At 42.4% G+C, this 27,277-nt stretch overlaps 1 protein-coding gene across 2 annotated transcripts in view; it reads left to right on the forward strand.

Annotated features, from left to right (window-relative positions):
* CRYBG1 (crystallin beta-gamma domain containing 1) overlaps nt 1-27,277 on the forward strand; it is a 149,268-nt gene that overhangs the window by 95,812 nt on the left and 26,179 nt on the right. For both annotated transcript variants that reach the window (XM_075923953.1, XM_075923954.1), the window contains 11 exons: nt 8,283-9,657; nt 9,745-9,921; nt 11,697-11,744; nt 11,862-11,980; nt 12,821-12,983; nt 15,200-15,339; nt 17,157-17,283; nt 17,618-17,653; nt 18,609-18,766; nt 19,690-19,816; nt 19,904-20,049. In XM_075923953.1, coding sequence (XP_075780068.1) covers nt 8,283-9,657; nt 9,745-9,921; nt 11,697-11,744; nt 11,862-11,980; nt 12,821-12,983; nt 15,200-15,339; nt 17,157-17,283; nt 17,618-17,653; nt 18,609-18,766; nt 19,690-19,816; nt 19,904-20,049 — 2,616 coding nt within the window. The remainder of the gene's footprint in view (nt 1-8,282; nt 9,658-9,744; nt 9,922-11,696; nt 11,745-11,861; nt 11,981-12,820; nt 12,984-15,199; nt 15,340-17,156; nt 17,284-17,617; nt 17,654-18,608; nt 18,767-19,689; nt 19,817-19,903; nt 20,050-27,277) is intronic.

A 27,277-nucleotide genomic window follows, 5' to 3' on the forward strand; every position in this document is an offset into this window, starting at 1 on the left:
GCAAAGTTGTTGAGTGCAAAACAAAACAAAAAACTCTCTGCTGCGCTGGGGGAAAATGGGTGCTGGTACATCTGTCCCAGAGCACAGCTTTTTTGTTAACAATATGTTTCGTTAGTCTATAAAGTGCTACCAGACCATTAGTCTGTTACAGGAAAAAAAACAACAAACTCGGCTACCCCCTGGAACTTTTCCTCAGGTCTTCGCAGTCCTGTCCCCCCGCCCAACAACTTGCCCCAGCTCTTCACGGTGTCTCCACTGCTATTGTGGCTCTCTCCAAAAAAAAAAAAAAAGCACTGGGAAGGGGTGAGAGGTGCAAGCTCTGGGAGGGAATTTGGGTGCAGGAGGAAGTAGAGAAGAGGATGCTGGCTCAAGGAGGGGGCTCCAAGCTGGGGAGTGTTGGGGTCAGGTGGAGGGTTGGGGTGCTTAGCAAGCCGCAGGCTTATGGCTATGAAGGTGCAGGAGTTTGGGCTGGGATGTATGAGGGGCTCATGGCACAGGGAGGCTGGGAGTTTGATGGGCTCAGGACACAGATTTGCAGTGTGTGGATGGTACAGGAGTGTTGTGGCAGAAGACTGGGGATGTGATTGGGGTGCAGGTGTTTGGGGATAAGAGAGGCTCAGGACAGGGGGTTCCAGTGTATGATAGGCTCAGGTTTGGGGTCTGGAGAGGGTGCAGGAGTGTTATTATGCTGCAGCCAGATGGGGGCTTGGCCCCAATTGGGGGCTTGTTGGTCAGGCTTCATTTTTAAATAAAATATTATGTCCAACACAAAATGTTTCAGCGTTGTATTTATGAGAGGGGTGGGGTCCCTGTTTTGAGTCAGGGGTCCCTGACCCACAGAAAAGTCAGTCAGAGCTACGTAAGTGAGATGCAAAAAAACAACCTCTCCAAAACCCCCCAAGCCTCACTAATGTGGCCCCAACTGTGCAAGTGGGGGCAGGATTCTCGTGGGGGGGGGGGTCTGCCCAGGAGGAGGGGACAGAGACAGTTGGGGCCAGTACCTGGGGATCCCAGGTCTCAGGAAGCGCGCTGGCTGCTCTTCCCTCCCCTCCCCTCCCCTCCCCTCCCCCAGGCACTCTCCCTGATCTAACCCAATCCCCCTCCCATTCCCCAGAGCCAGATACACACAGCCCTAACCCAATTCCCCCCAGAGCCAGGCACCAGCCTCCCCCCTCAGCCCCCCACTCTAACCTAATTCTCAGGTCCCAGAGGCGGAGCCGCTGCTACAGCCATGCACGTCTCCCTCCAGGCACTGGGGTGCGTGCGCTGAGCAGCTGGCCTCGGGATGTGCTGACTGGGACGCTGTGCGCACTCCTCCCCCCCCCCCCCGCCCAAAGTCAATCTCTCTCCCTTCCACTCTCCTCTCCCCCCCCCCCCCCCCCCCCCCAGCCTAATTCTCGGGTCCTGGAGCCGCCGCTGCCGCTACAGCCACATGTCTCCTTCCAGGTGCTGGGACATGTGTGCTGAGCGGCCAGCGTGCCCTGAGCACCTCTGTACCCACCCAATCCCTCTCTCCCTCCCCTACTAACTTTCTGCCCAGGTCCGCCAACGCACCCGGAGCCTCTTTTGCTGCCTGTGCTCAGCTGCCTGCTGCTGGCACGTGCAGGCTGGGAAGCTGTGTACGATCCGGCCTGCATATGCAGGATATGACATAGTGTGCTGGGGGTGGTGAGCAGAACGGTGCGGGCCGTGAGCACGCATGCGGCCCCCAGTGGGCCGGCTGTGAGAGCGGCTGACCTGAGCAGTTCTGGGTACCATCCCAGTTCCGTCAGGAGCTGCAATTTTTTTGAGACTTGCGAGCCACGGGTTGGCCACCCCTGGCATAAGATATGAAACTTGGAACAATGTTTGTATTCTTTAATGTGAGTCTTGACCTCAGTTTTGAAAGGTGATGTTCAAACATTGGTTTGTAGCTGCTTGCATTTGTGCCCATTTGCTAAATTAGCCTGGTCTGTTATCACCGCATTTTTTGTTTTGCTTGTGTCAGCCTCTGATGTTCTGGTACTGGTGCAATTTGTGAAGCTTGTCATTTTTGCCATATTTTGCTTATGTGCAGGGCTCGACAAATTATACAATCTACTCGCCTGTGGCAAGTACAGGCAGTCCCCGGGTTACGTACAAGATAGGGACTGTAGGTTTGTTCTTAAGTTGAATCTGTATGTAAGTCGGAACTGGCATCAGCTGCTGCTGAAACTGATCAGTTTCAACAGCCGCTGAATCTGGACACCAGTTCCACTTACATACAGATTCAAGGTAAGAACACCAGGCGTCCCCAAGTCAGCTGCTGCTGAAACTGATCAGCAGCTGATTCCAGGAAGCCCAGGGCAGAGCAACTCTGCCTTGGGCTTCCTGTAGTCAGCCGCTGGTCAGTATCAGCAGCGGCTGACTTTGGGACGCCTGGGGCAGAGCAGCTGGGATGCTGCTGGGTTGGTCCAGTATCGCCTAGGAGCGGTGCTGCGGGACCAACCGGCAGTGCCCCACCTGCTCTACCACAGGCCCCCAGCTTTGCTCCACGTCTCCCTGGTCTGCTGGGGGGGCACTAGCTGCGTTCCCCCCTCTCCCCCTCCAGCAGACCAGGGAGACGTGGAGCAAAGCTGCAGAGGACCCTAGCCGAACCGTGGCGCTTCCAGATCAGCGCCGCGGTCCAGCCCGGGTCCTCCGCGGCTTTGCTCAGCGTCTCCCTGGTCTGCATACCAGGAAGACGCTGAGCAAAGCCACGAAGGACCCTGGCGGACCCGCGCCTTCCAGATCAGCTGAAAGCGCTGCGGGTCCGGCCCGGGTCCTCCGCCGCTCTGCTCAGCACCGGGGGCCGGACCCGCGGCCACTTCCAGATCAGCTGGAAGCGGCGCGGGTCCTGCCGGGTGCTCCGCCGCTTTGTTCAGCGTCTCCCTGGCAGACCAGGGAGACGCTGAACAGAGCGGTGAAGCACCCGGCAGGACCCGCGCCGCTTCCAGCTGATCTGGAAGCGGCCGCGGGTCCGGCCCCTGGTGCTCCGCTGCTTTGCTCCCGTCTCCCTGGTCTGCTGGCTCTGCCAGCAGACCAGGGAGACGGGGAGCAGCTTTTCTCGCCCCGGAGAAGGCGGGCGGCGGGACCAGGCGTCCCGCTGCTCTAGTTCTCCGGGGCGAGAAATCCCCGTTCTTAACTGCGGATCCGACATAAGTCGGATCCGCTTAACTCGGGGACTGCCTGTAGATTGTAACCCGGACAGCGCAACTGGCGAGCGGGGCTTGCCGCGGTTCGGCGAGTCCTGCTTATGCGAGTCACCTTCCCTATATGGCTACATTGGAGGAGGTGTTGGCTTGCTTCTTTAGAGTGGCTGCATGGTAGCAGACAAGTGTGTCAACTTTAAAGGGGAATCCACTGGTATCTATCTTGGGGTTTCTCTACAATTAAAACACCGTAGCAGCAGAGCTGCTATAGCACTTTGAGGCTGTCCACACCAATGGGAGGACCTCTTCTGTCAGTGGGCCGTCTGCTTTCCCAAGAGGCGGTAACTAGCTTGACAGAATTCTCCCATCAGCCTAGGGTTGTCTACACTGGAGGTTAGGTCAGTTTAGCTGCTGTGTGGGTTTTTCACACCCTTGAGCAATATAATTATGACAACTTAATTTCCTAGTATAGCCCAAGCCTTATACCTGCTCACACTTGGCAAACAATTTGCCAGCTCAATAAATTACATTCTGAGTTGCATTGCTTAGTGTGTTATATGAATTAGGCAGATTGAATGAGTTCAGAAAGCAAGTTTGCATGGTAGAGTAGATTAAAATCTATCTTCCGCTATTCCCCACATGAAACTGTATTTCAAGTCTACTAACAATGAGCAAAATGTCCTTTTTTGGTTTTTTTGCTTTTTACATAAGACGTTTATCCAATTTTAGTAAAACTTATACTGGTGCCTCATGCATAAAGATGTCATTTCTCAAAGTTCATTGCATTCCTCTGTTGGGAAATGGTTCCTCAAAAGTTCATATGTAGTGTGCACACAGAGACCTCTTCTTCAATAGTTTCTTTTCATTCTTTGAAAAAAGTGGTTTTAACCTGTTGCTGTGCACATTGTTTCTTTTAATGAGTGCTAACTCAGATTAGGGATTTAAGCGACTTGTCAAAGAGTTGACCATTGGATAAGCATAAGCCCCTCGGACAGTCGAGTAGTGACTTGACTAGTCACTTCCATCCTCTCTCCCTTCTCTCCCCCCGCCCCTGCTTGCTGCCTCTATCAGACAGAAGCAGCAAGGGCGGGAGCAGGAGCCTGTGCTGGGGGGAGCTACCGTAAAAGCCAGTTTCTCCCAGCACCATCTCTGCTGAGGCACAGGAGGCAGAGGCACAGAGGAAAAACAGCATGAGTGGGGACTGAAGCAGTCCCTGCTGATACCGGTTCCCACTGTAGCTCTTCAGCCTTTGAAATGTAGCAAGAGCCTCACGAAGCTCTTACCACATTTCAAAAGTGGAAGCACCACAGGGTGAGTGGGTCTGCTTCAGTCCCCACTCATGCTGTTTCCCCACTGTGCCCCTGCCTCTCCTGCCCCCCACAGCATCGGGGGGGGGGGGGGAACAGGAGCTGGTGCTGGGGGGGGGGAGCTGTCTTAAAAGTCAGTTCTCCCCAGCACTGTCTTTGGGTTGCCATCTTTCTCTGCCCCTGCTGCCTTTATCAGAGGGAGTGAGAGGGGAGGGCAAAGATAGGGGAAGCTTCTGCCAAGCAGCCCCTGTCCACAGGGGTCCCTGTGGGGAGCTGGGCCTCCCATGGATAGGGGCTGCTGCTGCCAAGCAACCTCTGTTTGCAGCAGCTGGGGCTGTCCGCCGTGAACAGGGGCTGCTGGACTCGGCACGAGCTGGGATCGAGTAATCCCTGCTCGTGCTGGTCTGGGACACTGCACCTCTGCATTTTAATGTAGTAAGAGACTGGTGTCTCTTAACTGCTTTAAAAATGCAGAGCTGTAGCATAGGTGGCTCCAGGAGATACCCCCGCTGTGGATCTGCAGATTGGTCCTATTGACTAGATAACCACAATTTAACATCCTTAACTCATATGTGCTCATAATAATTTAAATGTCAAAATAGAGTGCTCATCAAAGCATGTAAGAGAGGAAAAGAAGGATCTTATTAAGAAAACTACACTAGAAGTGCCTGAAGTGTGGGGTGGACTATTGGCCAGGCGAGGGAGACATGGAAGATAGATACCTTTAAATTAGTCTTCCTACAGTTCCAAGGGGTAAGGTGTATCTATATTGCAAGTGGACACCCATGCCAGGGAGCTTGAGCTGTGGGTTTTTTCATTGCTGTTCTCAAGTCTGATCTTATACGATCCTGTGAGATAGGAGCGGTCTAGAATTCGGGCTGCGTCCTGAGCCCACAAGTCTACACTGCAATTAGGCATATCCACAGACTGAGGCAGCCAGCATGGGACAGCATCAGGTTTTTAATTGCAATGTAGACCTGTCTTAAGTGCCTTTAGAATCTTGCCTATGAAGCTGTTTTCTTCCTTGTTCCGTTACCGTCCTGGAAATATACAGGGAGTTGTTTTCTGTTTCTTTAAAAAAAAAAAAAAAAAAAAAAAACTTTGCAAGGTTTGTCTATTTTAGGAATTAATGTTGGTATAACTACATCCATGCCCCTGAGTGACATAGTCACACTGATCTAATCCCAAGTGTACATGCTGTATATCTATGGAACTGCTTCTACCATTTAAATTGCTGTGACCTCTCAGTGGTGGACTTCCTATGCTGGCGGAAGAAGCTCTCCTGTCAACATAGGTGGCATTTGTGCCAAGTGCTACAGCTGTGCCACTGGAGTGCTGTAAGCATAAACCAGCTCCAAGTGGTTTCAGTTGTTGCTGAAATACAACCTGACTAGGGGTCAGTTAGAATTGTCCTTAAGTTCTAATATTTTATTTTTTCTGCTGGTCTAATGTTCAACTAGGATGATCTGAGGAATGGAAAACTTTATGAAGGGAGACTCAAAGAGCCCAAGCAAAAGAAAGCTGAGTGGAAATAAAAATACATCAGAGGGATGAAGTTCTTCATTTCCAGGGTGGACACAGGAATTAATAGATGTAAACTGGTTATCATATTAGGTGAAGGTTTCTAACCATCAGAGTGACGTTCTGAAGAGCCTTCCAAAGGAAGTAGCAGAGGGCAAAAACCTTACTGGCTTCAAGACCTGAGCTTGATAAATAGTATGATGAGACTCCGCTAGTATTAAATATCTCCACTGGCAAGTAATGGGTCAATAGATGAAAAGGGCTCAGTTACTACAGTGAGCCCTTTCCTAGGGGTCCAGCTGGTGGGTCTTGACCACATATTCAGGATCCAACTCATTGCCATATTTTGGGTAAGGAAGGAATTTTTTCTTTGGTCAGATTAGCAGGGACCCTGTGGGGTATTTGCCTTCCTCTGCAGCATTGACATGGATGACTTGCAGGTTTAAACTTGAAGTCTTTAAATAAGAGATCTCAAACTCACAGGCCATCTGCAGCTTGAGCAGTTGCATAGTCTGGTCTAGGAGTATCCTCACTCTCCCATGGTACCTTGTCCCCGGAGGGAGCAACGTCAGGGACTACTGGAGCGGGAGGTTGGCATGGTGGTGTGGCACCAACATTCGGTCCCTGTGAACTCCCTGCCTGGATTGCCTTCTCTCCTACCCTCCTCCATTTTGCCAGTTTCATACATTCAAAATGGGAAGTGACTCTGTAGGAAGGAGTACGGCAGAAGGGGATTTAGGGATCATAGTGAACCACAAACTAAATATGAGTCAACTATGTGACACTGTTGCAAAAAAAAGCAAAACCTGAATCTGGGATGTACTAACAGGAGCATTGTGAGCAAGACACGAGAGGTCATTCTTCTGCTCCACTCTAGGCTGATTAAGCCTCAATTGGAGTATTGTGCCCAGTTTTGGGCACCACATTTCAGGAAATATGTGGAGAAATTGGAGAGGGTCCAGAGAAGAGCAACAAAATGATTAAAGGTCTAGAGAACATGACCTACAAGGGAAGACTGAAAAAATTGTGTTGGTTTAGTTTGGAAAAGAGAAGACAAAGAGGGGACACGAGAGCAGCTTTCAAATATCTAAAAGTTTGTTACAAGGAGGAGAGAGAAAAATTATTCATCTTTATCATCGGATGATAGGACAAGAAGCAATGGCCTTTAGCAAGAGAAGTGTAGCTTGGGCATTAGGAAAAACTTCCGAACTGTCAGGGTAGTTAAGCACTGGAATAAATTGCTTAGGGAGGTTGTGGATGTAAATCCCCGATAGATGCCTATCTAACCTGCTCTTCAATGATGATATTGGAGATATTTGAGATATTTAAGAGCAGGTTAGATAGGCATCTGTCGGGGATGATCTAAATGGTGATTGGTCCTGACGTGTGGGCACAGGACTGGACTTGATGACCTCTCTAGGTCTCTTCCAGTTCTAGTATTCTGCAAGTCTGTGATTAGTAGGGTTGTGAAGGTTTAACCGATTAGCTGGTTGGGCTGCAGCAGTTCCCCATCTGCTGCAGACAGTGGCTGCTCCTGCCTGTGGGGCTTCTTGGCCCACTACAGGACAGGCTGCTCTGGCATCCTGGCCAGAGCAGCCACCATCCACAGTGGGCCCAGGTGCTCCACAGCCAGGGGCTGATCTGATCCAGAGGCTGGAGTGACTGCCCCATTTGCCCCCCTTTAATCATTTAATTAGTTAAAGTATACTTAATTAGCCAATTAAATAGGATTTTACATCCGTAATGATTACTTGACCATGGTCAAATATTGTCACATATTCCAGCAAGGACGTCGGTGTCAGCAACCTACCTCTTTCATTGCAGTCTTAAATTTTTTTAGAACTTTATTTCATTGCGTTTCTCATTTTTCCGAATTAAACTAACTTGCTTAAATAACTTGGTTTTTGTAATTAGGCATATCTAATATACCTAAGCCTATTAAAGATCATAGTCTTATTCTTTTAGTTAATAGTCTAATAAATCCGTGTTAACATCAAAAATGGTCAAATAGTTTGACTAATATTTGTCTAGTTGCTTGGTCCAAAAATATCTGATCAGTCAAATGCCGCTCCAAATGACTGACAGTGTGAAATTCTTTATTCCTAACTTGAGTTGGGTTACTTTTGGTAGCAGAGTTATTTCTTTCTTTTTACGAAGTCTTTTTGGAATATTGAAAATTAACCGAATATTGATATTGGAATAAGGTATTATTATGAAACTCTGTTTTGTTTGATTATTTTTAAATTGATAGAATGATTCTGCTTAAGAATACATTGCAAAATAACTTTCTCTGTGTTTCTTGCAGTCCTGCCAAGCCCAAGAATGTAGACCTGAATTTTAAAGCTCCTAAAAGTCCTGCAGACCTAGGAAGTAAGCACGATTCTCTTGAAAAACCAGTTAATAAAATTAACAGCAGCATTGCCAACAAAATTTCCTTGTTTGAAAATAAACATGCTAATCAGTGCCAGCGACCCACTGATGTCCCTGCTTTGAAAAATAACACTGTATCAAATACGTTCGTTGGTAGAGCAAAGCTGAAATTTGGAAAACAACCCCAGGAATATAAACAAATGGATAAAATAATTAATAAACAAAACAATCACCAGAAGTTACCAGAAAATGCATCACGGACTAAAGAGATCTCAGCAGAAATAAAGACCAAACTTGAAGAAGGCTCTCAAGCAGGAACTTCAGTTAATGAGAAGGTTGAAAAGGCACTAGAACTTACAAAAGGAAAAGTTGCAGGATCTCCTTTTAATCAAATAAGTAAAGCAGATGCTAATGCTTGCTCTTTAAGACAAACTGATGTAGACTCTACAACAGTTATAAAAGACAGTTTGTTACCTATAACATCTTTACAACACTCCAACAAAAATGAAATTTTAATAGATGATGCTAATAGAGCAATTAATGGAAACTTAGAATCCTACCACCAAAGTGAAGAAAAAATATTATTACCAAACATTGAGCTCTCCTCTCCTTCTAAAGAAAACAGTCCCCTAAAATCTAATGTAGATTCCAAAGAATCAGAGCAGAATGTGCTTTCTCAGATACAAAATGAATGGGAAAAAACAGAAACAGGAAAGCCAATCTATACAAACATGCAGTGTAACAAAGGCAGTGTAGAAAACATACAGACATTAGAGCAAAATATTATCAATATGCAGCAAAGCCCAAGTAACACTGGGAATATTTATCCTGGTAATGATGAGAATATTTCTGATTCCCCTTCTGACATGAAAACGTTTACTGAAACTATCAAAAATCTAGACAGCTCAGTTTGCATACCCCAGAAGAAGAAAAGGCCAAAGCTTCCAAAGTCCCCTGCGCCCCATTTTGCAATGCCTCCAATTCATGAAGACAACTTAGAGAAAGTATTTGATCCCAGTGTATTTACATTGGGTTTGGGAATAAAGAGGGGGAAAACACAGGATCTGGCACCGGCGCTACAACTTAAAATGCACAACAGGGATAGTACAGATGGTGAAATTAAGAGGTCCCGTCTGGAAAAGAGCACAGTTTTCTCAAGCTTGCTGTCACCTACAGTTAAAGAAAATATCTTTACTCCCTCTGTAACCTCTGTAAATACCATCACAACGACTTTTGCAACGGACTCTATACGGATGCCTGCTTTACAACTTGATGCAGCCAAACCATTTGACGTGCCTCAAAACTCGGAGGTAATAAAACCAAACAAATCAGAAAATTAAACATGAAATCCTGCCTTTCTACTGCTAAAAATCCTTTATTTTTATTTTTCAATTCAGTCTCTTTCAGGTATAAAAGTCCCAAGTTACACGGAAAAATCTTTGCAAACAGATGATGTGAAAGAAGAACTTAATTCACAAAGGCCAAACTATGGAAGTACTGACACAAATTTCTTAAGCTGGTTAAAGCCTAACCCGTATGAATCAAATATCCCTTCTAGCTTGCTAGGTGGGGAGGTGAGTGTGTTGCAGCTCTTTTAACTGGTTTGAAAAGTTGTTTGGCTTTCATGCTATGTTCTGATCACACAATTTGATTTGTTTTTCCATCCATGTGGTAAAATACATAAATTGTCTAAACTCCCGAGTGAGTAACTAATAATTAAACACTAGTTCTGTTTTGAATCCTCACTTGCCCATTTTTTAAATAAAGCTTGTTTTGATTACTTTTGTAAATCAGTAGTATACTTTCTTGGCCAATTCTGTAGACTTTTGAAGACATATACTTCCTTTTAATACTCACTGCTTCTCCCCTCCTCCCTCACGTGTTCATGTGAAGCATCCACACAATATTAACTTGACTTTTAAGATTAATTTTAAGGGCAAACCTGCTTGTTCTTTCAGTAAAATTGACTTGATCTTAACGTGTAGTGCAACAGACTTTTCTATTGTCTGATCTAGGAATAAGTGTGCAGAAACTGCTATTTCTGTTGTTACAGACCTCTTATTTTCCACCAGCACGAAAAAGACAAAGTGTGTTCAGTAGGTGGTGGGAAAGAAGGAGAATAGCAGAGCTGTGAGCTCACAAATTTAATGACCTTCTCAAAATGGTGTACAGATTTGAGGGAGAATGCAGGAAACCAGAAGCTACTTCTCAAAACGAAATAGTTTTTCTGCTTGTCTTTGGTGTATCTATCACAGTGCTTAATTATTTTAAAAAATAGTAGGTTGGGACTTTTGGAAGGCTATTTCATAGCTGTTTCTCTTCCTCCTCTCCCCAAGAAAGCAGAAAGTGCTGTCCTGCACTGTTAACATTGGGTGTTTTGTCTCAGAGTTGAGATTTCTGTCAACTGTGTCAAGACTAAACATTAGTTGGAATGTGTCAGTAGTTTGGATGTCCATGGCGAGGAGAGGAGGAACTTCCTCTGATCTTTTCTAATGTGGTGGTTTCAAAAATAGTTTGTAAAGCTCAGTAATTAAAGATATTTCAATGGCTACTTACCATAGTTGTCTGTTATGCTACTCATGGGTTAAATGGAATATTTTTGACAAGCATTTGATTCTCATCCTGCAAAAGGCACATGTAATTTATTTCCATGGATTTCATAGGACACCATACATCTCCTTTTGCAGACTAGGGCCTTTTTTACTTTGTGTTCCAAAGGAGAGGGGGACAACAGTAGTTTTATTTGCATGAATTGGACCTATTGTATGTTCTGTTGACTAAGCTTGATTTAAAGTTAATAAGCAGCATAAAGGGAAGAATATAAGGACAGCAACAAACCATTACCTTAAAAATGGGGCAAGTGCTGATTGGAATTTAATCAGAAGCTAGAAAACCAGTACTGCCATAGTATTTTCATAATGATGTCTATAAAAAAGAGTAATCATGAGGCAGCGGTGTTCTGAGACTAATGCACCTCTTCAGGCTCACCAGTATTGCCATTGTTTCCTTGCGATAGTCCTTCCTGTATTCTCAGTATCCATCAGTGGTATTTTTAAGGGCAGAAACTGTATTTTTGTTATGTATGTCCATTTCTGAAGATGTTAGGATCTTGATCCATGGGTTCTAGTATAATATGAATAAATACATTAACATGTTAACATTTTCTTCTGTTTTTTAGAAACACAATATATAATCACAGCTTTATTGCATATTCTTCATCACTTAGTTCAATATTGGTTTAAAATCAATTTAAATGATACCAAATGAGAACACAATTTCTTTATGATTTTGTAATGGACAATTTACTCTCTATTAAATATGTACTTGTATCATTTTCTCCCTATCTCAGGCCTTTTCAGGAAATAGCCAAAATAAAATCAATCCTAGACCTGGCAAGGTATGGCTTTTATTTTTTATTTTTTGTTGTGTGACATTATAGCTTTTCTAATAGATTACTGGTCCCTGTTGGATTAAAAGTAGTGAATGTAATGCTTATGTAATTTTTTTAATATAGATGGTGATCTATAGTGACTTAAACTCTAAGAAGAATGGGATAGAAGTTTTTAGTGATGTTTTGGATTGCAGCTCTTGGGAGCTATCATCAATTATTTTAGTTAAAGTCGTCAGAGGATGGTAAGATGGGAATTTTTCTTCTTGTGCATTTTTGTGTGTGTCTCATACACGCAAGGTTAAGAAGAAAAGGAACATAACCAATTTGTAACTCCGTTGCACTATTATTTCTGCTCTGTCAATGTAACCATACTTAGTTTGGAAAATGCAATAGACAAGCAAAGTCAAGAAACAATATTCTAATGCTTGACTCTACCTCAGCTAGTAGATGGCTTCTAAACTCGTTTTGATACTGTGCCCATTGTTAGCCTAAGTTGGTTTTATATAATATATGCAACTGTTTTAGCAAATGAAGCAAAATGCAGGACAATGTAGCACTTTAAAGACTAACAAGATGGTTTATTAGATGATGAGCTTTCGTGGGCCAGACCCACTTCCTCAGATGTGGGTCTGGCCCACGAAAGCTCATCATCTAATAAACCATCTTGTTAGTCTTTAAAGTGCTACATTGTCCTGCATTTTGCTTCAACTACCCCAGACTAACACGGCTACATTTCTATCACTGTTTTAGCAAATGTGATTGCTGATCCAGAGTAGGCAGGCTCTTTACATGTCCCTGTAGGCAGACTCCTGCATCAGTGCTCCTCTGAAGCTAAATGATATGTAGCAAGGAATTAATTGTAGGCAGTTGTGGGGGGGAAGGGCGGTTCAAGGCAAGGATATAAGTAAGAAGTCAAATAGTCGACTACCTGATAAGCCTAGACTTGTCGGTTAATCTAGTCGACTATTCACATTTCCCCACTTCTTTGCTGCTTCTCCCTTCTTCAAGTTCAGTAGCTGAATATCATCATTTGTTAAAATTTCATGGAAAGTATGAAGGAGAAAATGTTGGTTTTTTTTAAGCTGGATTCTCTACGAGAAGCCAAATTTTGAAGGACCCTCTATCCCACTGGAGGAGGGAGAACTGGAACTTGCTAATATTTTTGATGAAAATACTTCTGAAGAAAATGATGAAGAAAAATCTGCTAAGCCTACAGTGATTGGTTCAATTAAACATGTAGTAAAGGCAAGTATAATCTATTCTTGTCAATGCATAAATATTTTTCAGCTTGTTTCCTCTGTTGGCATAAATAATTCTGATGTCAAGAAAATGATTTATTAGCATTCCACACTTATCTTTACATAAAGGGTGAGTGTTTGAGACATTCAAGCTTTTGAGTTGATTCTGTTGATTAAAAACAAAATAAGTAGTGGTATGTTGCTTATCAACACTGATACTATGCACTAATAGGGTGGGGGAGAAAAGAGACCTACTCTTCCGAAATGTATCATTACTCAAAGGGATTAAGGCTACTATAAGGTGGGTACGTAACTGGCTGGATAACCATTCTCAGAGAGTAGTTGCTAACAGTTCACGATCATGCTGGAAGGGCATAACAAGTGGGGGTTCTGCAGGGGTCTGTTTTGGGACCCATTCTGTTCAATATCTTCATCAGTGATTTAGATGATGGGATAGAGAGTACGATGATTAAGTTTGCAGATGATTCCAAGCTGGGATCAAGTTCCAAATGCTTTGGAGGATAGGGTCAAAATTATCTGGACAAACAGAGAAAAGGTCTGAGGTAAGGAGGACAAATGCAAAGTACTCCACTTACGAAGGAACAATCAGTTTCACGCATATAGAATGGGAAGCGACTGTCTAGGAAAGAGTACTGCAGAAAGGGATCTAGGGGTCATAATGGACCACAGGCTAAATATGAGTCAACAGTGTGATACTGTTGCAAAAAAAAGCAAACATGATTCTGGGCTGCATTAACAGGAGTGTTGTGAGCAAGACACGAGAAGTCATACTTCCTGTCTACTCTGAGCTGATTAGGCCACAATTGTAGTATCGTGTCCAGTTCTGGACATTGCATTTCAAGGAAGATGTGGAGAAATTGGAGACCATCCAGAGAAGAGCAACAAAATCATTAAAGGTTTAGAAAACGTGACCTATGAGGAAAGACTGAAAGAAATAGCCTGGTTTAGGTTAGAAAAGAGAAGGCTGAGAAGGAGACATGATAGCGGTTTTCAAGTATCTCTTTAAAAAGTGTTACAAAGAGGAGGGAGAAAAATTTGTTCTCCTTGGCCTCAGAGAATAGGACATGAAGTAATGGGCTTAAATTGTAACAAGGGAGGTTTAGGTCGAACATTAGGAAAAACTTCCTAACTGTCAGGGTGGTTAAACACTGGAATAAATTGCCTAGGGAGGCTATGGAATCTCCATCACTGGAGCTATTTAAGAGCAGATTGGATGGACATCTGTCAGGGGTGATCTAGACATTGCTTGGTCCTGCCATGAGAGCAGAGGACTGGACTCGATGACTTCTCAAAGCCCGTACCAGTTCTACGATTCTATAAAGCATAGTAGAAATTTAAAATGCAGCATAAGCCTTGAAGAGTGGGAGACTTTGATAAAAATAAAGTTAAGTACGTACATAGGATCTAACATTCTTTTTTATGGGCTCCCAGTTTACACACACTCACATTCTAATGCTCACCCACAATCCCTATTTTACCTTAGCAAATATCTATATTCACACAGATTGTGGGTTTTCATGCGTATATTAGCATGCACAACATATGTATGTTTTTAGCATGTCATTCAGAAGTCTGCTTTGAACGCTGCCAAAATAGGCTATAAGCTAGTAAGAATGTTTGAAAAAGATGTATACTTGATTTGTCAATACAGCCGCTCCCCGAGTTGCGAACGGTCAAGTTATGACCGTTCACACTTATGACCAAAGCTCTCATGGAGCAGTCGTAAAAGCGGTCCCTGAGTTACGAACAGCATGGTCACGTGTAACTCAATGGGGTTCGAGTTACAAACAGATCGAGTTACGGCCAAGTGTTTGGTCCATAATTCATTCATAACTTGGGGAGAGGCTGTACTCTTTTTAAAATAGGGTTCATTAAATAATTTTCTGTTTGGGGTTATAGTCATTTTAATTAGACAAAATACAGAAAACACTGAGGGAAGTGTATGCCTGCACAGAGGTGGCAGAAAAGTTAGGGATAAAAAGTTAGATTTGAGAACCACAGAGAGTGTTTTAAAGACATGGAGAGAAGAAGAAATATCAGCCTTGACAAATTTATGTAAAGTTATCAGTACAGCTGTAAATTAGATCAAATAAGGTAAATGGCTTATGAGCAACAGAAGCATTTTAAAAACTGATTTAGTTGCAATAAATTATGAGAGCAATACAAAATGGTGCTACGGTTACAGAATTACCATTTTTTCAGGATTACAGGGTTTGCCAAATTGACCTATACACAGCACCAGATGGACTGGGAGTTGTAACTTCATTTTTTGATGATACTGAAGAAACGGGTATATTTGGTACAACACAGAAGACTTGTTCTATGAAAGTACATTGGGGCATGTAAGTATATAGTTTCATGTGTATATATGGGCTAATATACAAGGAACTTGTTTTAAAATTGTTGGTTATAACTGTCAGTCATGCAAACACATAATTTTGCTTGTGTAAAACCCTGTGGGTTTTGCAGATGATGCCTAAGATTTTCAGAAAGGTCCGTGCATCCATTGAACCTTATTTAGGGGCCCACAAATGAAAAAGTGCTTAACAGGTTAACTTTTGAAAGGCTGTCCTACATCCAGATACAGTGCAATCAAATATAGAGATATGCACAAGTACATACTATATTAATTATTATAGAATTGGAATTAATTAATACCTTAAATTACTGAGCACAATTCAGTTGCCCTTGATAGAGATGTGTGTCTGTTGTTTTAGTGCTATATGTCTATCACTGACTGTTGTGGTTCTTTGAAGGAAACTTCACTACAGGTCACCCCCACTACACTCTAAGCCAATGTCTGGGTCTCACCAGAACCGCCACAGCCACACACTTCACCCTCCAAGTACTGGGGCACGTGCACAGAGTGGCCGGCTGTGAATAGTCCGGGTGTGCAGCGCCAAACTAGCAAGAGCCCCATTTCTTGGAGCAAAGAGCCGCATGCAGCTCGGCCACCCTTGTCTTAATGTTTCACACTGCATTGGTTCAAATTCATTTAAAATAAATTTTAAAAACTGATTGCTCTCTTTTTAGCAAGAGATTGATGATGTATTTCTGTTCCTTTCTTAAATGCATGATCCCTATTCTGTGCAAGTTGGAACTGCAATGGTGGACTCTTGTGGCCCTGGTGGTGGCAAGCCAGAGCCACCTGACCTCAGATATGTGGGGTTAGGTGAACTGGAGAACTAATTCAACCCAGTGCCTCAGTGTCCACGCTGCTGTTTTTAAGCACACTAGCTTGAGCAGATCTAGTGCGACTTTCTGACCATGCCGGGAATTATTCCTCCCAGTGATATTGTAGTCCATAATTCTAATTTCTGTTGCTACTCTTGGATACCTTTAAAAGTACATAAGAAACTTTGAGATAGAAAAGGGTGATAAATGATACTAGAGGGGCGTTCTATAGGGGTTTTTTCTGTTTTTTGGTTTTTTTTAATCAATAGAGTTTGAACCTCTCTAGTCTGGCACAGTCCAGGACCTGACCGATAATTGACCTGACCTGAAACAGATAATTCCGGTTCCTGGGGATGAGTCAGCCTGGCCTTGCTGACCCCACACCTGCTTTTGTAGCAACTTCTGAGCCTTGCGTTTCCTGGCCATAAAGAGCTGTTCCCTCTTCTTTAGCAAGCCAGACAATGCCCCTACTCTCTTCACTTCAATGTGCAGTCATTATCAACTACAGGTTGAACCTCTCTAGTCTGGCAGCAGTGTCAAACCAAAGAATTAGCTGGACCGTAGGCAGTCAATATTATTGAACAGCATCGCTAACACTTCCACTGCTTATTGGGCTCTTAAAAGACATTTAGGAGTAAATTAGAACTAAATAGCACAGAACACAGAGTCAGGACTGGTGGCTGTAAACAGATTTTATGGGACTTGGTCACACTCATAAGTAGACGTAACATCATGCCGGACCACGGATGTTGCCAGATCAGAGAGTTGACAGGAAAAGACCAGACCAGATTTTATTCTGCACAGGCATAAAGTGTGTGCTAGCGTATTTGTTTTCAGGCTGGAGGCATGATGATAAATGTGGTTCAGTATTTATTTTCTTTTAGTGGACATTGGCATTTGTTTTGAGATACTCTATGAGCCTTACGTTGATGTTTCTTGTAATTCAGTAACACTGAAATATTTAACTGTTTTCTGTCTTATTTAGATGGCTAATTTATGAAGAACCTGGTTTTCAGGGAATTCCTTTAATGTTGGAACCTGGTGAATATCCTAACTTAGCATTTTGGGAGAAGAAGGAAGCATACATTAGGTCCTTGAAACCCTTGAAAATGGTAAAATTAATTTCACTGCTTACACACTATGTAGCTAAGAGACCTAGTGCTAGTATGTTAAAAATAACATTAATATCACAAGATTCTGCAGGGTTCACAAAAATAAACTATAAAATATCGTTTTTAATAACTTTCAAAGTAGTATAAACTGCCCGTTGAAAGGTCTTTGGACTCTTATACTTAACGATACCCATAAGAGTTTAATCTTCTTGACTTTGATATTGTGGCCTTTAAAAAAATTTCATCTTAAAGAAGATTGCTTTTGTAAAATACTGATACATATGTAAATATTTTACAAAAACAGAGTTGTTTTTATTTTTGCACTTTTTTTCAGGGTGGCCGCAAAGTTGAATCTATTGAAGAGCCAAAGGTAAAAACCAATTGATATATTAAATGTAATGTAATCACCAGGAGAATAGCTCTTTTAAAACTGGAAACATGGCAACCAGACTCATACACACACATTTACAATGTGAGGTCATAAGTACTGATGTGGTGGCTGGGCTGTGTAAATACGGGGCTGAAACAGCATGATACTACAACGTTTGTCATATCTGAATACCAATCATTAATCGTATCTATGATGGCACAGCAATCACTTGTATAGTGCCTGGATAATAAATATGGGAGCAGACCCCTGAGCCACCTAGGGATGTTAAATATCGGTTAATTGAATAGTCGATTAGCCTCTTGAATGCTTATCGGTTACTCAACTATTTTATAGTCCCCTGGGGTGGGGCCTCAGCTAGTGTGCTCCGGCCTCACTCCCAAGGATCCCCTCCCTTGCCACTCTGTGCTGCTGCATCTGTATCAGAAGGAGCAGCATGGAATGCCAGGAGGGAGGTGGTCCACGAGGGGAGCCAGTTTAAAAACTAGCTCCCCCCACGGACCAGCTGCCTGTCACTCCATGCTGCTACCTCTCATACAGAGGTAGCAGTGTTGGGTGACAGCATTCCCTGTCTGGGGGTGGGCACAGAGCTCCCGGACACAGCATGAGCCTGAACTGAGCTGGGCTGCCTGCTGGGCTCCTCATACACTTTAAATGCAGAGCCACAGCAGGGGGTAGGTTCCAGACCTGTTGCAAGTCAGGACTGCCTGCTAAAAAATTTACTGGTGAGGGAGGGAGAAATGCGTGTAGTATATGGCATTAACCTATCAGCTTTTGCTTATCAGATAATCGACTACACTATTACATCCCTAGATCCAGTATAGAACCACACTGATATAGTCTGATTCTTTGTTCATTTGTGCTAGTCAATCTTCTGTCAAAACTTGTGACTAATGCACTTTCTCTGCAACTCCACTTCATCTTATCTCTGCTGTAGATCATCATTTATGAGGAGCCTTTCTTCACAGGGAAGCACATGACACTGGCATCAGAAATACTCTCTCTTACTGAGGAAGAAAAGGAAAAAGAAGAATCTGGAGAAACTAAGGCACTGCCATTTTCATCAGTGGGGTCTGTAAAAGTGTTGGAAGGAATGTAAGTAGAGGAAAATGACATACATAGTTCTTACAGAATGAAGGGAAGTCTGGTACAAATAATAACTCCATAGTATTGGAAATTGGGTTAGATCAATGCAAATAACTAACAGGAAGGGCCAGTTTCTGTGGTGCATTCCAAGCCTCCAGTGGTGCTCTGGTATCACAAAGCAGGCAGATCTGGCCAGCTGAGATTTCCCCAGATGCAGGCTGATGTCCCCAGCATCTGTGCTGCCACCTTACTCCATTTCCAGGTGGCAATGGCTAGAGCATGCACTGCTCTAGCTGGTGTAGATCAGAGCAGCGCCATATGCTTCTATAACCTACCCTAGGTACTGCACACGTACAGCCCAAGAATAGGGGAGTGCCCCTTTCTGGTGTGTCGTCAAAGAGTGACTCTGAACCTCAGTCTCCTCAGTTCGTCTACCTCAGTGTTTCTCAACCAGTATAAGGGTACTCAAGAGAAGTCTGGGAGGGTACGGCAACACAACTGAAATTTGGAGAGAACTGAATTTTTGGTTTGTTTTACATCGCTTTATTATTTTTGTACTTTTTACACCCAAAAATTTCATCACCTGCCCAACTAAACAAATGTGCTGCAATGGTAGAAAAAAAAATTGTGTGTCTGAAAATTGTAGGTACTGGGGGTACTTTATAAAAATAAAAAAGGTTGAGAAACACTGATCTACCTTCTGAAAGGTTTTATTCAGGTTCTATCTCACTTATCCCTTTTCCACTGGGTTGATCAAAAAGCTAGCTTCCTTTCAGCGGGGTTAAAGTTCAGGAGCTCCTTGCGAAATGAAAGAGAATTCATATATTAGTTCAGTAGTGGTTGTTTTGAAGGATTATGGGATAAATGCAACTCTGTGTATTAGTAGCATGGTTCCATTCTCATGTGCTTTTTTTCCCCCACCCAATATTTAGTTGGGTTGCTTATGAGAAACCAGGATTTGCAGGTCATCAGTATTTTCTGGAAGAAGGAGAGTACCAGGAATGGAAAGATTGGGGTGGTTACAGTGAAGAGCTTCAGTCGCTGCGACCTATTCTAGGTGTAAGTTCCAAGAAGATCTAGTATTTCCTACTGGAGTGCAGTGAAACATTTTATTACATTTTCCTTTGTTTTTGTTTGCTCCAACAGGATGTCTCAAATCCCCATATGATAATGTACAGTGAAAAAGACTTTGGGACTAAAGGTCCCAATATAAATGTGTTAGGAATTATTTCCAATTTGAAAGACACTGGATATGGACTGAGGACACAATCCATACATGTGTTGAGTGGAGTGTAAGTGATATGTTTAATTACATTTTTTTTCATGTTCATGATCCTTTTTAGAATAAATTAGCACATGATTTATTATTTTATTGCTCTCTGCTTTAATGTTAGTGAAGAAATTATTCTGCAAATATACTTCTCTATCTGATCACGCAAGGCAAGGAAGAATGTGGCTGTTTGTAAATAAGTATACTATGAAATTTTTCTTCCATAACTTAACCAGATGTTTTTAGGAAACCTTTTAACTGGCAAAGAATGAATGTATGCAAATTATTTGTTCATGAGAAATTAAATACTGTGTGATGTCATTGTTTTTTGCTATTCTGACTACAACTTTGAGTGTTATTTGAGGCAGATCATAATAGTTCTGTCCCTCACTTCCCCTTAATACTTAACAAGCTCACAGGTGTGTTGTCAGGATAAATACTTGGAAGGCATTTGTGTGATGTTATGTCGGCCATAATACATTTGTGTTTTTCAGTATATCTTTGAGATAGGACACTTTTTCATAGTGAATATTTGGGGGAGGGGAATATCCTGTTCAGTTTGGATTTGTTCCTCTTTATGATATGTATAAGAAGAAATGTATCTACTTGCAGTTCAGATTATTATGAATCCTTATCAAACATATTCATATAGTCCCCAGAGGACTCAGGTTAACTTTGTGGCCCTACATAAGTTCATTTTGTCACTAAAAAGAGAGTAATAGTTCAATTATCTATTAATGAATGCATGTTTAAAGATTTAGAAAACTGGTGGTATTTCCCAATGTAAAAGTTTAACCTTAGCTTGCTGCTTTCTAATTGGAGCTCTCTACAGGGAGGATTTTACTCATGAGTCCAGGAGTGCTAGAACAGTGGAGGGGGGGGGGGGGTTATAATAGGGGTGCTAAAAGCTGTTGAACGAAACTGGAAAGCTGGTATGTGATGGAATCCAGTTCAAGCAAGGGATAGGTGCTGGTACCGGGGGTACTGCAACAATGCCTGAGGCTTCTGAGCTCAACAAGTAGCATGACAAATTATAAACATTCCTCCTACTTAGTTTGACCACATGTAAACTGTGGGGGAGGGTTTGATCCGTTTGATATCTTAAGTAAAATATTTTTATTTTAGTTGCTATGGGAAAATAAAATAAAAATTGAATTAAGGTTTATTTTTCACTCTATGCTTGTCTTTTTGGCTAGTATACAATGATGCTTTCCTCTGGAAATATAATTGCTCTGCTTCAAGCCTTCAGGCTAATCCCTTGCTAGGACAAGTATTTTCTACAGCAGTATGTTTTGGAAAGACAAACAAGGGTTAGTTGGAATGTTCCAAGATACGCTGAATTAATGTGAGCGATAGCACTGGAGGAATTTCAGACACACTAGTGCTTGATTCTCCCACCCCAACAGATAGCTAATTTGCATTGAAAGATCCCTCCTGAAACTCAGCCTGCACTATCTTTATGAAAGCAAAACTCCTTTTTGATATAAGTGTGAATTCTGCAAGTATAAGGGCAATAGAATTGAGCTCAGTGACTTAGCTGCAAGCATTGTTTTTAAGGAATGCATTTTTTTTTTTAACCATTTTAGATATTGTTGCAGCCCTTTTTACCTGACAGGTTTTGCACCCTCTCAGCCCCTTTTGTACACTTGGGTACGCAGAGGAATAAAATATGAGAGCCAGTCTCCTCCATCCTAACCTGGATTAGACCTCCAGTCATTGCCTCTCCACAGCCACAGGGTGAAAATCTGATCTCCTGTGCAGTAGGAAGGGACTCCTCCTGACTTCAGCTTTTCACCATTTTTAGCTTTTTAAGAATATCTCCTATTCTGTTGAGGAAAATATTGTTAACCTCAAATACAAAGGTTTTACTGTCTCAGATGATGGGTATGCAGGGGTAGCTGTAAACTAATTTTTATCACATCTAGTTGCTGCCAACTCCTCCTGCAATCTCTCCCGTGCATATTCTGTTCATCTAAATAACTACTTAATACTATTGAACAGTTAATTCAGATACCATGACTGTTACCAAAGGGCTAGCAGACTTTTTTTGCAGTTACATACATATTGTTTCCTATGGATAATAGGGTGTCCATGGGATTTTTTTAACTTGCTAAACTACTACAAGTTGAACCTCTCCATTGTGACACACCCGGGACCTGATTAGTACTGAACCAAAGAACTGGCCACAGGAGATCAGTATTGTCTAGCAGCATTACCAACACTTCTACCACTCACTGGCTTTTAGAAGGTATTTGGAGGTAAATTAGAGCTAAATAACAGCATAGAATAGTGAGAGCCAGGACTGGCAGCTGTAAACAAACTTTATGGGTCCACGGAAAAGTTGGCAATACACATAAGTGGACAGCTAACTAAAATCTTGCCGTACCAGAGAGTGCTAGACTAGCAAGATTTAATCTGTAGTAATTAACATTTCAGATGAACACTGCAGAAACATTTTAAAAAAAAATAATCTTCAGTAAACCAAACCATATTCGTAATGAATATTTGTTTTATAAAGTATTAGGTATCTTTTTGGGAGTACAGATTATATTTCTTCCCTTGCAAAAAAAACAATTATTTTATGGCAGTGGTGTAAAATATGAAATATGGGGTACATGAAAGCTGCTAAATTCACTTGGTTTTGAATGTCAGGTTGTCCTACCCTGGAGAATGTACAGCTGGAAAACAACCATTTTCCCATACTTTTACTCATTTGCTTCAGATCTGAAAACCTGGAAGAAGCACATTTAATTGAACAGTGTGCAGTTCATCTTCGGGCCTAGTGAATCAATATATGTATTGAGACAGCAGACTAAGGTGTGAATCAAATGCAAACATGTGGGCATTTGTCCACTAAGAATTCAAAGCTGCCAACTCATTTCACATAGGCCACTGAACAGATAGTAAATGGTAACAGCTTTTGGCCAAAAACCCCTTCCAAATTTGAATCTGTATCTCAAAGACCACATTGTTTAGCTATGTCAAAGGCAGAATAAGAGCACTTGGACTGGTTTAATCAGGCTGCAGTTTTATATTAGATGAGGGACTGTCTGGCAGAAAAAAGTGAGCTTTGCTGGCAGATCCATCTTCATTCAGTATCATCTTGGGGGAGGGCTTCTGCCAGCCCCCCTCTTTTTCTATATTTGTCCCTCAGCTCTTCTATTGCTGGGACCTTGTCTTTACCTCCCCTCCCCCACCACACTGACCAAGGGTTATGGTGGGCTATTGGAAAGAGGGGTTGGCTCCCTGTCATACCAGACATGAGAACACCTAAACTACCTGCTCCCATTTAACTTTTAACACCTCCTTTTAAGTCCTTTACCAAGCCCATCACTCTCCCCTTTCCCTGTGGAGCACATGCACTAGACATCCACCCTTGATCCACACTTGATCCCTTCCCTACTCACCGTGGCAAAATCCCCTTTGAGCCAGCTGTAGAGGTTGTGAAAATCCCCTCCCTGCACACTCATACTACCTAAGGTGGGGGAGGGAGACTTTTTTGGGTTGGGGGCTACTGACCCACAGCAAAATCAGTTGGGGGCAGTACACAAAAAAAGGGGGGGGGGGAGGCAGAACCTCACTGTCATGGCCCCAACTGAGAGAGACATTCCCCTCACACACTAGGGCCCACAGGAGCCCAGTCTAGTAGATTGTGTGCTCCAGCCCCGTGATGGGACAGTGGGGTGGCTGGAGTGCCAGTGCCAGCTCCCAATGCTGGGGTTATGGGGCCTGAGTCTTGGGGACTGGATCCAGGCAAACTGGGGGCCTCCTGAGGTGCCCTACCCCTGACCTAAGGCAATCTGGAGGTGAGGGGAAAAATTCCTTGCCAGCCCTCCTAGAAAGGAACAGCTAGCTGAGCCCATAGCAAGTAGTGACCAAACCTGAAACGTCCTCCACTCAGGAGGAAGGAGAATGGGTATTGCTCCACCTGATCCAGGGATAGGTAGTTTCTCCCTTCTAAATTCCCTGTTTTGAACTTCCTCCTTTTGAACTTCTGGTCCTTGGTGATGAATCAGCCCGGCCATGCTGACCCTCTCCCACTTTTTGTAGCAACTTCTGAGCCTTGCTCCCTCTCCTGGCCATAAAGAGCTATTCCCTCTTCTTTAGCAAGCCAGATAATGCCCCCACCCTCTTCACTTCAATCTAGCAGTTCACGATCAACTAGCAGTTTTCTGGGCTATTGAAATGGAAATACCATTAATTAGGCTGCTATGCTATAGATGCAGTTTGTTAAACTTTTAAATAGTTCTAATACCTTTTTAGAGTAAATATGTAATTTTTGTAAACAAAGATGCAAACATTTCAGTGTTCTTAAGTTTTTTTCAAGAATGACATGTAATGTTTTCAGTTACACTGTTCTCAAAAATTACATGTCTGTTTCTAAAGTTTACTTTCACTGTTGCATATACTATACTGTAAACAAATTGGAATAAAACACCACTGTTTATTGCATGATTCAAAAACAAATAATTACTGGATTCATTCATTTTCCAAAAACCATCCCAGCAAAATGTGTTAGAAAACCCAGGAAATAACTATTTTGTCATCTGAAAAGAGAAACTTTATTAAACTAAAAGTTCCACTTTGCTTTCTTAAGTGAGCTTTGCTATCTGTTTCCATGTTGGCAGCTACCCAGTTGGCTGAAAATGGAAGCATTTAGCTGCAAAAGGTAACACCCTTAAAACAAGTTTAAACAGATACTAAACGAGTTTCTTGCGAGTGTACAGTTTTTCTAATTTCCTGCTTAGTTTGTACTCATCAACCTCACAATCAATATTTGTTTTAAAAATAATAAAATTAACTTTTTATTCAGTCTTATTTATCAAATACAAAGAATTTAAAATAAGGTTTATTTGAAGTGGTTATTGCTCCCTAGAAAGGTTTTTATTACAGACTGTTGTAGGGATATAGGAACTAATCCTGAGTGGTTCAAAAGGACCCACATTTCTCAGTCAGTTACCCATGACGGTTCTTTTTAAATCTTGTCTTTCATCTGTTGGCCACAAAAGTATAATTGATGTGACTGTAGCTACTAGCAGGAGTAGATTGAGTTGCATTTAGTGATTCATCTGTCCCAAGTGTTCCATTGTGGGTTCCACAGGCTTTTTTGGTCACCCCCTTCCATTCAGTGTATGTAAAAGGCTATTGGAGTATGAGGTGGTAGGGTCTGCTGCAATAGCATTTGTACACAGATGACATGCCTCCCGGGGGGTCTCTTGTTTCATCAGATTTGGATGGTGTGGTTAGACATATCTGACATCTCGCTAAGACGGGCTGAAATAAAAGCTACCTGGCATACCTGTCCTACATAAAGACACCTGGGCTGCAGAAAGCAGCTAAAAGGAGTGGAGATTTTTAACTCTCTTCCTTTGAGAGAGCATATTCCTTTATTTTTTTTTTATTTTTTTTTTTTTTTTATTCAGGTTCGCAACCTGAGGTTCATGTTATATTCCCAGCTACTTCTGGGCTATCCAGACCCAGTAGCTGCAATGTATTTTCTTTAATACTATGCTTAGAAACAAAGTCCTGATGATTTTTTTTTTTTTTTTTTTTTTTGCATATAGACCTTGCCCCAGTTATGTTGGGCTTTGTAATTTTGAGACTGGAATACTGTGGTGCACCTTAGAGAGTGATTTACTTGAAGATCACTCAAGCTTCAGCTAGTGCACAATATGTACTTCCAATGATCATGTTACTCCCCCTCAGTTTGCACTGGATTTCAGCTGATTTCTGAGTGTTCTTAAAGGTGTTTGTTTTGATCTGGAAACCCACTAATGGGGCCCTGATTCAGAAAACCACTTAAGCACACAGGTAGGTCATTTCCTGTTAAGCACAGCACCGATTTACTCAAGCCCCATTGACTTCAAAGGAACTTAATCATATGCGCAAAATTTAAGAACATTAAGTGCTGCCACGAATAGGGATGCTTCCCTGAATCAGGACTCTGGTTTGTTCTTGGATACTTCATGTGAGATACCACGATGCCAGCTGATATGCTAAAGCATACAATCCTCTTTACCTGCCTGGGAAATGGAGGGGGAGTGGTTTTGCAATAGTATGGAAAGATGTTCAAGAGATCTGACATGTATTAACACTCCCACTTAGATTTAATATCACACATACTTATTTTCATGATAGTAAATTTAGCTTGAAATAACTTGACATAATTTGAGAACATTTTAAAAAAATGGGATAATTCATGAAGTTTAGTGATATTCAGATGTTTGTGTAATCAAAAGGCTAGTAAACATCTGTTTGAGAAATTGGCCTAGGCAGTTTCATTTTCAAAGCTTTTGGTATATGTGACCTATAGGTACACCCTGTAAACATTATTAACCTTGTGGTTAGTTTACCATACATATCTATGCCACTTTGATTAAATAGTTTTAAAATGACTTGGGTGTGTATTCTGGAATATTCCTTAAATGGTTAGTAAATAGCATGTTAAAAGACTCAGGCTATGTCTAGACTGCAGTCTTCTTTCGAAAGCATCTTTCGAAAGAGCTTCTTTCGAAAGATCGCGTCTAGACTGCAGGCGGATCTTTCGAAAGAGAAATCCGCTTTTTCGAAAGAGAGCACCCAGCGAGTCTGGATATGCTCTCTTTCGAAGACGGCCTCTTTACATTGAAGAACGCCTTCTTTCGAAAGAGGAACTTTCGAAAGAAGGCGTTCTTCCTCGTAAATTGAGGTTTATCGCCATCGAAAGAAAAGCCGCGTTCTTTCGAAATAATTTCGAAAGAACGCAGCTTGAGTCTGGACGCAGGGGAAGTTTTTTCGGGAAAAGGCTACTTTTCCCGAAAAAAAACCCTGAATCTGGACACAGCCTTATAGATGAGTCAGAAGGAGAGGTAACGTAAAGGATTATACAAATGTGCTCACCATGGACAAAGCTTGTGTACCACCAGTTTTATGTATTTTGTTCTCCTTGTGTCAAATCCTCTGCTGGGAGAAATCAACATGACTTCAATGAAGTCATGTTGAGCTGTCCCACTTTACATCTGCTGAGAATCAGACCCCTTATGCTTTGAATAATAGCTCTGTCATTAGAAACCATAAAATGATTTCCCTCTACTGAAGAATGGAGAAATTGCATATAATAGAAGTTGCTTTACAGTGAAGTAAATGTAAATTCCTTATTTCAATGCATGATGGTATGAAAACTGCTGGTTTGGGCATTGTGACTTGGTGAAATTCTAGGGAAGGGGTCATATTCATAAGTAGGTTTCAATGCAATTGAACATGAGCTCACA

This window comes from Pelodiscus sinensis, chromosome 3 (genome assembly GCF_049634645.1).
Source record: "Pelodiscus sinensis isolate JC-2024 chromosome 3, ASM4963464v1, whole genome shotgun sequence".
In the NCBI taxonomy this organism is placed as follows: domain Eukaryota; kingdom Metazoa; phylum Chordata; order Testudines; family Trionychidae; genus Pelodiscus; species Pelodiscus sinensis.